Source organism: Pterocles gutturalis, unplaced genomic scaffold, assembly GCF_000699245.1.
Source record: "Pterocles gutturalis isolate BGI_N339 unplaced genomic scaffold, ASM69924v1 scaffold1156, whole genome shotgun sequence".
NCBI lineage: Eukaryota > Metazoa > Chordata > Aves > Pterocliformes > Pteroclidae > Pterocles > Pterocles gutturalis.
Genome location: NW_010105129.1, coordinates 37724 through 48553, shown reverse-complemented (window position 1 = coordinate 48553; position 10830 = coordinate 37724). Strand labels below are relative to the sequence as shown.

The following is a 10830-nucleotide window of genomic DNA, read 5'->3' as shown; positions in this document are numbered from 1 at the left end:
TGTTTGTGTCCCTGCGTGTCCGTGTCCCTGCGGGTGTGTGTGCGGAGGGCGGGGGCAGCCCGCCCGGTCCCCGCTGTCCCTGCAGCACCCTCTGCCCGCCCGCCCGGCACATGACACCTGCCCCGCAGCCCTGGGGACACAGCCCCGGGGACACAGCCCCAGGAGAGCCGGGTGGGTGGCTTCGGGGATTTTCGGTGTGGCTCCCGCCGCGGACAAACGCACCGGGGTTCTTGCCATCATCACAGACATGAGATGGGACAAGCCAGGCAGCGAGGGGACTTGTGGCTTTGTGGAGAAGCTGCGGTGTCACCTGCCTGCCCCAACCAACGCTGGGCAGGACCCTGAAGTCGGATTTGCTCAGGGAACTCCAACACAAAGCTCCCAGGGACCCGGAGAGGCTCCAGTCATCAGGGGGTGAAAGTGCTCAGCCCTAGAAATAATTTAATTCAGGGAGTGAGTCCCCCATGAGCTTCATTCTCTCTTTCTTCAGCTTTCCCAGCAGTATAATGCCATTAATATCTGCTTGATATCCCAGAGGGAAGCAGGTCCAACGGGAGCCCAAACGTAGACAAGGTTATTCTTGTGCCCATGTGTGTGCAGGATCAGACCTTAGAGGGATTTGGAGAATGTGGGTCATACAAAGAAGAATAAGGAAAGATTTATTTCCTTTTGGGGTGGGAATACTTACGTAAGGCAGGGTTATTTAGCTAGATTTTGGGGTAGAATTTTCTAAATTTACCCTTATCTTCTTTTTTTAAAATGTTTTTAATAAGAAAACCCAATAGAAAAATTTAGATTATGAAGGAGACTTTTTCCTCTCCTTTTTGTCTTTGCCTTTTGTTTGAAAACAGTTAAAATACTGTATAATTACAAAACACAATTCTCCTGCCATAAATGACAGCATCCTTCAGAGGGTTTGAGTATGCGGTGTGCTCAGCTCCCCTGGGATGTTCTGAGTTCTTTCAACTTGAGCATCTTCAGTGGGAGCTGAGGGTGTGCAGCATGTCCTAGAGCTGCACATTGTGAGATTAATGAGACGCTGTCATTTAAGAATTGTGCTTTGTTGTCATTGCTCGTTGATTGCTGCCTTTGTGGGAAAATGCAGTATTTGTTCATTCCTGGGTTTTAGACTCATTCCTAACTGAAATGTTTCTCCCACTTAATTTCACCAGGCAAAAACTGTGGCACTTGAGAAAATTCCCTGGCCATGAATTGTAGCTCCATGGATGTAATAAAGGGCAAGAAGCTCCTGTAGAATTTAAACAACTCAAAATAGAGAGCAAAATTCATTTTGCACTGTAAGTGGAAAGTCAAAATTAAGTATATTCATTTACTTGTGATGTCTGGATGGTAGTACCATGAGACTTTCTCATTTTTGTTGACTGTAGGGAATAAAAGTGACTTCTAACTGAAAGCCTTAATTCCTCCTCCCAGTTGTTGCCTGTCTTGAGAAAACCACGACCAGTGCTAATGAGTACATTTCCAGTTTAATACCACTAAAATCCGTTCATGCCTGTGAGCTAAGAGGAGCCGACACCTAAGGGGGATATTTTGCTGTTATCATTGACAACTGCTGCTGTCTAGAAGATGAATTGATGAGATCCGAGGAACAGCCCACACCTAGAGGTGTCAAGTAGAGAATGCCCATCTCGGCTGAACAGTGGTGTGAACAGTGACATGAATAATAATTATTAACTTTAGTCTGGCCCTAAACTATAGAAATGTAAAGGCATAATCCTTGCGGTCTCATGCAAGGTCCATGCTCCAGCCCATGACTCTCACTAGGATGTGGGGGAATCAGATCCTTTGGAAAGTGACTTGAGTTTACTGCAGTGGCTTAGCCCAGCACCAGCTGACAAAGCACTCGGAGAATAAACAGCAAAACTGTGAATCATTCATTTTGGGGGAGGAAGGGAGGACCAATGGCATGGCACAGAGCGGGGAGGTGTGCCACCTGCGCTGCCTGCCCTCTCTGCTTGACAGCTCTGTTTGCAAAAGCCAGAGGCCAGGCTGTCCTCTTCAAGATCAGCCCGGAGTGGTGGCACATCTCAGCCGCTTAGCATCTTGCTTGCTTCCACCCTTTGTTCCCCATTTCTTGTACCTCTCCAGCCTGCCTTGCCTTTCCTCCTCGTCTTTTCTCAGCAGCTATGACCAGCCTGAAGGAAATCTGTCGTGGCCTTCCTCTATCCCCTTTGCCTGAAAACAGAGGTCGGAGAACGGGAATACCCCATGCACCTGTGAGAACCCCAAATCTCACTGCTCAGGAGAAAAAGGTAACACAGGGTTTCCCAGGGCCTCACTTCTCTTCCTTTCAGATAAATGCAGCTGAGGGCAGCAGACTTGATTGCCTCAAATGCTTTTCTGAGTGTGCACCTAGCTTTGTGGCAAATGTTTTTCCTTGGTGTTGTACTTTCAGTGGGTAATGGAACAAAGTACTGGAAACTCCTGTTTGGTTTCTTCCTCCCTCCTCCAGAGTTAAGCAGGTTGATAGGAGGGAGATTGGCTGGACAACAGCTTCTCTGACTTTAAATGGCTAAATAAGAGACATTAGACTTCAATGCTGTCAATCCAGCATTGCTCCTTGGAGACAAAATTATAAATGCTGTTGGAAAAACACTACATATGTATGTGAGTGAAAGCTAACCTATCAAATATGATAAACATCAAACGTGGTGAATCAACATCACGGCACAAGCTACACATCCATGTATTTGCATAAAAACCCCAAAGATAGTTTATTTTAACCCGTCTGAAGTATCCTGGAATTTAGGCAAGTTTATAGGTAGTTGAGTTAATGATCTGTCTTTAGTTGCATAATTCTTTTCCTGTCTCTTTTTGTTTGAATAGTGCATGTACACACTAAAGTAATCATTGCATTATTTCATGTTAGAGATTAAAAAAAAAGAAAATCAGCAGCAGAAAATAATGGTCAATGGGTGGACATCCTTAGGAATTTGTGTGGGAGAGGATAAGGTGGATTCCTGAGTTTGAAAGTCTGTGCTTCATCACATGCAACATCACTTATAATGTGACATCCTGGTCAGAACACAGAAGTTCCTTCCTTACTAACAAGTTGCACGCAACTTCCTTGCCTTTGTGGGAGTTCCCACAGGCATCAGCAGCCAAATTCTTTCAAAGTCTGCTTCCACAAGCAGAGGAGAGCCTAGTCAAAGGGTAGAAAGAGGAACAGCTGTGAGATATCCAGGGAGGATATACTCCAATGTCAGGAGCATTCATGGCTGAGGCATCCTGTCTGTGCCTGGGACAGCTCCGACACGCGGAAGTGTGGCTACTAAATGTGCAGAAAGGGGCTGTGGTGCGTGGTGATGGCTGTGAAGATAAAGGAGCAGGGGGTGAGTTTTGCTGCATGTCAGAACATTGCCAATCATCCTCATTTTATCCCTTGCCTTGGCTAATTCACTTTTCCCCATGAGAAATCTGCTATAGCATGAAGGAGTCCATGTTGCAGGAGAGAAGACAGTGTCTCTCAAAAGGATGCCAAACCTTACTCTCTGCCTGGGGAGAGAAAGGCAATGGCTAAGTGCTCATTCTCTATATAGAAAGTGGAATAGTTTCCTGCCTCCTTCAGGTGTTGCAGGGAGATGGCAGTAGGCTGATTTTCTGGTCCCGGTCTCTGTCTAACATCCTACCCTCATCTCTCTGCTTATCTACCACATGTGATAAGAGCTCATGCTAGCTGGGCTTTTTATTAGACTATTAAAGATTTAAAAGCTTCCTTTCTGATTTATTTTACTCTTTTCCACCTTTAACTCTTAACAAAATTAGAGGTTCAGCTGGTATCTATTTTATCTCTCAAAGGTCAAATCTTTTTTTAAGACATGTTCCACGCTTAGAAAAGCACGCAGACAGACAACTACAGAAAAGTTTGTCTACAAGGTGGTTTTTAAGTCTTGAGACAAGATTCCAGATTTTGTTGGCAGTGTGTATTGTGAGGCTTGTCTTTATGTACGACATTGTGTTCATCTTCTACTTGAAGTACTCAGGGGAAGCTTTGACAGAAGTGAAGTTAATAATGCTCTGCTCATTTCCTCAGGATTTGTCCCTCTCTTCATATGCATTCATTCCAGTTTTAGCCCTTTCTATAATAATAAACCTTAGCACTGCCAATGTTTTCTTCTCTTGGGCCTCCTTTTGTGGTTATAACAGAAATCCTGTAAGTGAGATTTATAAAGTTCTGTTGTTTTGGGGCTTGCTGAAGAGGTATGTAATTCTTCCTATCATACCAGCTTTAATCTTCTTGGATAAATCAAGCCATTTCTCAGACCTGATTCTGTTTATATGTTTCCTGAGTTCTCTTCCTTCGGCATTCTTTGCCTGAGGCCTGAAACAGCCATTTTTTTTTCCCTCCCCAGCTCAGGCAGCCCGAGCTTTCTGTTTCTCAGCATCTGTATCTTAATGTAAATATGCTACAAGGAAACTACCTCTAAAATCTTACATGTGGAGCGTCCTTTGCAGAAAAAGGATATTGCATGCTCAGTACTCATTAACAAGCCATAAAGCTGGAGCAACTTGAGAAGAACGTGCACTTAGGTGGTGTTGGGTTGACGGTTGAACTTGATGATCCTTGAGGTCTTTTCCAACCTTAATAATTCTGTGATTCTATGATACTTTTCAGTGTTGCTCAGAATCAGAAAAAAATGGTATGTCCTTATCCACACAGCAGTTCCTTTGCATATCTTAGAACCAAATCACGTCACAGTCTTCCTGCTCCCCCATCATGATCACCTGTTACCTGGTTGCAGTGTCACCTGCATCTCTCATAGGGTCCTGAGGGCAACAACGGGCCTTGATGACCTTGACAAGCCTCACCTGAGATCTCCACCCATGCCCTCTGCCCATAGGCTCAGGGGCTCCATTTAAGCTCGGGACTGGAGCATCCACCTTAGTTATGCTGGAGATGTGTCCATTCCTGGCTCTGTCACATGGTGTCCCAATGCCCAGCCATGGACCTCATTGATCTGGTCTCCAACGTGTGGGCTGACTTGCCACTATGAGCCTTCCTGGAGATTTCTGGGCCCTCTTTCTCTATGGTGAGCACTGCCAGACCTGCTCCTGGCTTGCACTCCTCGCTCAGCCTCAGATCTGCACACCATGGTGATATTGCATGATGGCCTGGACTCTTTGAGGAACCTGGCTGCCATCCCTGGGCTGCCATCCCCAGGCTGCCCTCTCGCCTCTCTCAGGTACGGTGAGGCTGGACCCTGGCTGGTGAGGTGCCTCTCCTGCTGCCTATGTTGCTCTTACCCATATCCCTTTGGGAGCAGCTGAGCCTTGCTGCTTCATGATATCCCAGTACAAAGAGCTGGAAACCAGAGCTTGTGAAGTTGCACGGCACCTGGAGTTCTTGCTGAACTTTCTGGAGAAGCAGCAGGACACTTGACCTTAATGGTTGCTTTACACATCTGGAAGTGAGGCCACTTTAAAAAGTTTATATGTGGATTAGGAAGGCCAACCTGTTGGCTCCTGTTCTGGAATGTCTGGATGATAAAGAGCTTGGTTGAACTCTCCCAGTCCATGGGGCATTTACAGTAATGGCCAGCCAGAAATCACCATGTTTACTTCCCAGCTGAGCTGAACTGGGACCTATCGGGAAGAGTAATACATGAGGTTGTGGGCCTGGATATCATCAGGCAGAAGAGGACAAGTGGGAGGCAAGCAACATCTCCACTGGGAAAGGGCAAAACCAAAATGAAACTGTTGTATTGTAGCTAGTCCCTTCCTCTCCTCCTGCTTCCCTTTCCCTTGGTAAAGAGGGATCCTGCAAATCTTAGTGTCTGAGTGTCTCAAGATCCTTGAATTGGAAGTCCTGATGTTGTTAGAAAAGGGAAATGAATGTCATTCCTTCTGAAGAGGCACTGGTTCTTCAACAACCACCAATTAACAAAGAGGCTAGTATCCTTAGTTTCCCAAGAGAATCTCATAACAAAGATAATCACAGCTGATCGACTGGAGCAGGATTTTATGGGTCCTTTTGGCTCCATATTCTTGACATTGAGAGGTCTGAATCTTGATTAAATGGCAGCGGGATCATGTTTTACTGTAAAAATGCTAGTGAATACAAAAAAATACATCCTACTAGTGACTAGAGCTTAAACACAAGACTCAAATGTTAGATCCAGCTGGCAGATCTCAGAGGAAGACTTTGCACCTGATGCTTGCTGAACTGAATCAATAGCTCAGCAAATTCAGGGAGAGTTTTTAAAACAACCTATCAGGCTCAGGAGTATAAGTACAATTTTTTTTAAGATTCCAATAAACTCTGGAGCTGGTTTTTCAGAGGTGCTGAGCATCTGGTGCTCAAGTTTCTGTCAGTGGAAGTTATGAACAGGGAGAACACCCAACTATCAAATGCGCAATGTCTAATATTCAGAATGCTATGTGTCAGATGTAAAATCAGTCCAACTTAGGAGTCAGAATAAGGTTTTATATGGTCCTTTAATGAAATGTAAGGAGTAATGGCCTTGTATTGCCCTTCCACAAAAGCATCATGGACAGCCTGTTTGAATGTGTTCCTTGAGTGCCTTTCTCAGGTTATTCAGTTTATGACTCAATAATGAATATGCAAAATTCCTCCTGATGCACTGATGAATTGCCCTTTCATCAAGCAGTCGGGCTCCATCTAAGCAATTTTAAGTGCCTGACTTTCCTATTGAGAGACTGTTTCAGGATCTTGTATATTTAAATTCTTCTAATTTCAAGACTGTTTTTTATGGCTAATTCACAGCTATTTATTCCTCTTTCAGCATTTCTCTGAAGCTCCTTCCTGCTTTGACATTTATCCTGCAGTGAGGTAGCAATGACATGTCACCTTTATTCAGTTAAGCTAAACAAGCCCCAGTCTTAGTCCTCTTTCACGAGATTAGCTTTCGATTGTCTATGCAACCAAGGTGCCCTTCCCACCCTGCGTGTAACATCCAAGGTCATGTTTCATTAATGTTTGCATCATCAGTATTCAGGCTTCAGCTAATGTGTAACGTTAATAGGATAGAGGCTCAGTCTAAGTGAATTTAATTGTAAATCCACCCGGATTTTCCTTATGTTTTTAGGACAAAGACAAATATTTGCCATTCATTATAATACATCGATCAAAGAGTGGGTGAACCTTGCCAGCCTGGAAGCAAAACACTCATCCTGATAGTTCTCTGTAGCTCTTATAGGCAGACAAAATGCCAAATGTGGCAATGTTTTCCTCTTGATTTTCTTGCAGGTGGTGCAGGTGATTTTATTCTTCCTTCAGAAATTTCTTCTATCTAGAACCCACTGTGATGGCTGCTTGATGCTGAGATTGACTTTGAAAACCCTCACATAATTTGTCATGGTGTGGATAATATAGCTGGCATTTTGGTGTTTATTACCAACGTGCCCTTGAAAAAAATTGTGTATCTAACTGGAGAAAAACAAGGTAGTATTTGAAGGTGGAAGCTGCATTTGCTCATCTGGTAAATAGGTTTTCCCCTTGTCATTCTCTGTGTGGAATGGTAAATCCAATTTGTAGGGTTTTACTGGTCTGATTCTCAGCTGGTGTAAATCAGTATGTCTTCACTGATCTGAAAGAGTCTGAGCCATGAATGAGATTTATTACTGAGCTAAGGGCTTTGTGGAGCTGTTCAGGATTTCTTACCAGGATGGATGGTGATGGTACCCAGACTGGATGGTTCTAGGTACCTTTGTTCTAGATCCCTATTTCCTGTACTACAGCCTACCCCTTCCCTTCCTCCAGAAAATACCTGCTTCCGTAACTCTTTGAACTGCCGATGGCAGGTGTCACAAACAGGGAGTATCCTTGTTCTACTCAGCCCTCTCTGAAACTCGGCTTCCCTGGTTCTTTTGTAGACTGGGATCAGATTTGGAAGCAAATTTGATCCCTTTCTGTCCTTTCTGCACCCTTTAAAAGTCAGCCTAAAGAAAATGAGAAATTCCATATGATTCGTGAATCTCTTCAACTAAAAGTCATTTGGATAGTGGCACCATTTGTCAGGGAACTTACAAGATCTTTTAGCATCTTTGTGTGAAATTAGCTTTTTAAAGATTACAAAATCATTATTCTCATTATGGTTTTAATCAAATGGAACATGGAATACAGAGACATGACTTAACTGACTGTTACTAAAGATAGTAATTTATTTATGGTTTCTTTCATCCAAAAAGGACACACTGTACTTTGCAAACCATGGGTGATGTCTTTGAAGGCAATAGGGAGTATAAGCCACGTAGTATCATCTGCAGAATTTAATTCAAAGCCTAGTAATCACTTTAGCTAATTTGGAAGTGATACATGTAGAATCAATAAAATAATGTAAACCACCACCCTCTGCAATACATTAGGATGCTAAATGTAGTGAATCTTTAATAAAACTTAGCCCAATAACATCTTCATGTGGGAGTATGTCACGTAACTCGGGGCTAAGATCCCCTTTTGAATGGAAAGTACAGTAGGGTCTTCAGTGCCTCTAGGAGTTCAGGGTCTTTAAGGATTTCTGAACTTTTTTTTCCCTGGTAGTTCAGTGCCCCCTAGCATTGTGAGAGGGAATTCGTCCGTGTCTGATACTGGTAGGATTGAGCACTACTTAACAAACCTCCAAGGTGTCTCCATGCAGATTTGGGGGGAGGGTTACGTATGTGCAGCCATTGAATCTGCAAGGAAAGATGCAGGTGGGAACCCTTCAGTAGGAAAGCAGGGATGGTGTGAGCTTGGCTTTTTAAATTATATCACCCTTGTGATAGCTTAGGCAGGCTTCCAGCTGAGTCTGATTAAAGTTCAGGGCCACCCATTTAGCTCCCTTTCTCTTTTACCTTGATTTTCGTCTCTCTTGGGGTTTTTTTGGCAGCTGGCTTTGTGCAATGCCTTGCGTTATTTCCCACCTGAAATACAGAAGAAGCTGGTGCTGGAATTTGCTGAAGAACTCAGGCTGTACGGCCATATCTATATGTACAGATTCTTTCCAGATATTGAGATGAGGTAAGGACTGGATGGTTCATGTTTTATTTGCCTGCCATTTGCTTACCGGTTTTCACCTGTGAAGCTGACCTTTAAATAGTGGCATTGCTGTGCCCTAATTTACCTCTTGTGGAAGTCATGTCTTAATATATCAATGAAGTGCATCATTTGAATAAAGAGGATGTTCTGTGCATCATTAGAAACCAGTGGTTTCATTTCCAGTGATGGATACTGCATGTTTTGGGATGCTCTTCCGTAAAACTGTGTAACAGTGATCTTTCATCATCCAGCATTCATGCTGCTCTCCGTCCTCACGAGAGTACCACGGGGCTAGCAGGGAGGCTGTGCACCCCTCTGGATAGGCTGTGGCAGGGTCAGGACAGTCGTTGCTGGAAAGCTCAGCACCACGCAATGCAGGGAAAGGATTGTGCAAGGTTGTGTGCTTGGTAATGCCAGCTTTACCCTACACAGAGATCCCAAATACTCTGCCCCATGGCAAGTCTTAGTTTCTGGAGGCCAGTCATTACTCAGAGACCTCTGATTGCAACCTGGACAGAAAACTTGCAATAGTCCTGAGCTGCTGCAAGGCAAGTCTCAATCAAGAGGTAAGACCAGATGAATGGATGGTTGACACCTGTCATGAGTGGCTGGTTGTTTCCTGGTCTCACAGAGAAGGCTTTCTGGGCTTAGAAGAAAGACAGTACATTTTTCCATCATTGGAACCTGTATCTGACCCTGGTTTGTAATATGCTGTGCCTGTTGGCTGTTGATCTTGGAGCATCACTTCATTCTAGGACTGATGGGGCTAATGTTTGTGAAGCAGAACAGTTTTAGAGAGGCCTGCCAGGGGCTAGCTGCTTTTTTTAGATTGATTGATTCCTTTTTGCATCCAGCAGGGGCCTGGTTAATGTCTATACAGAAATCTGAATAAAGCAAGCAACTAGAAAACACTCTGATTTCCACACACGTCCATATTTCTGTGCTGTCCATACTAGTCTGGGGTCAGCTCTTGCAGAATTCAGCTAAGGGAGGACAACTGGAAGACCACCTGAAAGCTATTGCAGAGCTGGACTTCAGAGGACCTTAGTCCTGACCTACAGATGAGGGCACTTCCCGAGGAGGCTTGGATGAGGCAGTCCATCGCCTTGTTTCCATCACTGGCCTCAGTGAATCTTTGATAGCTTCAAATATTTTTTCTTTGTTATCATTTCACTGATCACTCTTCCTAATAGATTCCTACAGTCTCAGATTAAGAAAATGCCTTTTTTTCTCTGTAGTCTGGTAGTATTTGATTTTTTTTTTCTTCATGTCCCGGGGAGCACAGTCCAACTTGGTTCTGTTCCATTTAACAGCCATGTTCCTCTACCAGCACACTCAGATGATATTTGAACTTCAGGTTTCTTGAGTTCTGAGCAATATTATGTGGAAATAGCTCCTCTTGATGAATTGGTATCATTCCACAGAAATCCTGCTATTTTATCACATCAAGCTTAGAAAAACAGAAAACACCAATAAAAAAAGGTATTGTGGAAAAACTCCAATGCTTTCCCTCCTGCTTTGGCAATGACTACAAGGCATTTGTTTTAATATCCTGATGTAAAAAGTTAGGATAAAATGCATCAGGGGAGGAGCCCATTTGCTAAATCTGCAGAATATACATCCCAGATCTTGGCTCATGAGCTGGTCAGTGAATACCCAATTTTTTTTAATGTAGTTGGCACTCTTTAGCCTAACCTTTCCGATGGAACTGTCTTCCATGTACAAAGCAGGTGTCCAGCACTGAAGATCTGTGGTCCAATAAAAGGAAGATCATTTAGAAACCATGTCAAATGATCCTATCTACCTTTAGGCATCTCCAGCAAAGGAGGAAG

General features: G+C 43.8%; 1 protein-coding gene across 1 annotated transcript in view; it reads left to right on the top strand.

Moving 5' to 3' along the window:
* Positions 1-2069: 2069 nt before the first annotated feature.
* UROC1 (urocanate hydratase 1) overlaps positions 2070-10830 on the top strand; it is a 42350-nt gene continuing 33589 nt past the window's right edge. Inside the window, 2 exon segments of the mRNA XM_010087244.1 lie at positions 2070-2273; positions 8850-8980. Of these exon segments, the coding sequence (XP_010085546.1) occupies positions 2148-2273; positions 8850-8980 (257 nt within the window). The 5' untranslated portion in view covers positions 2070-2147.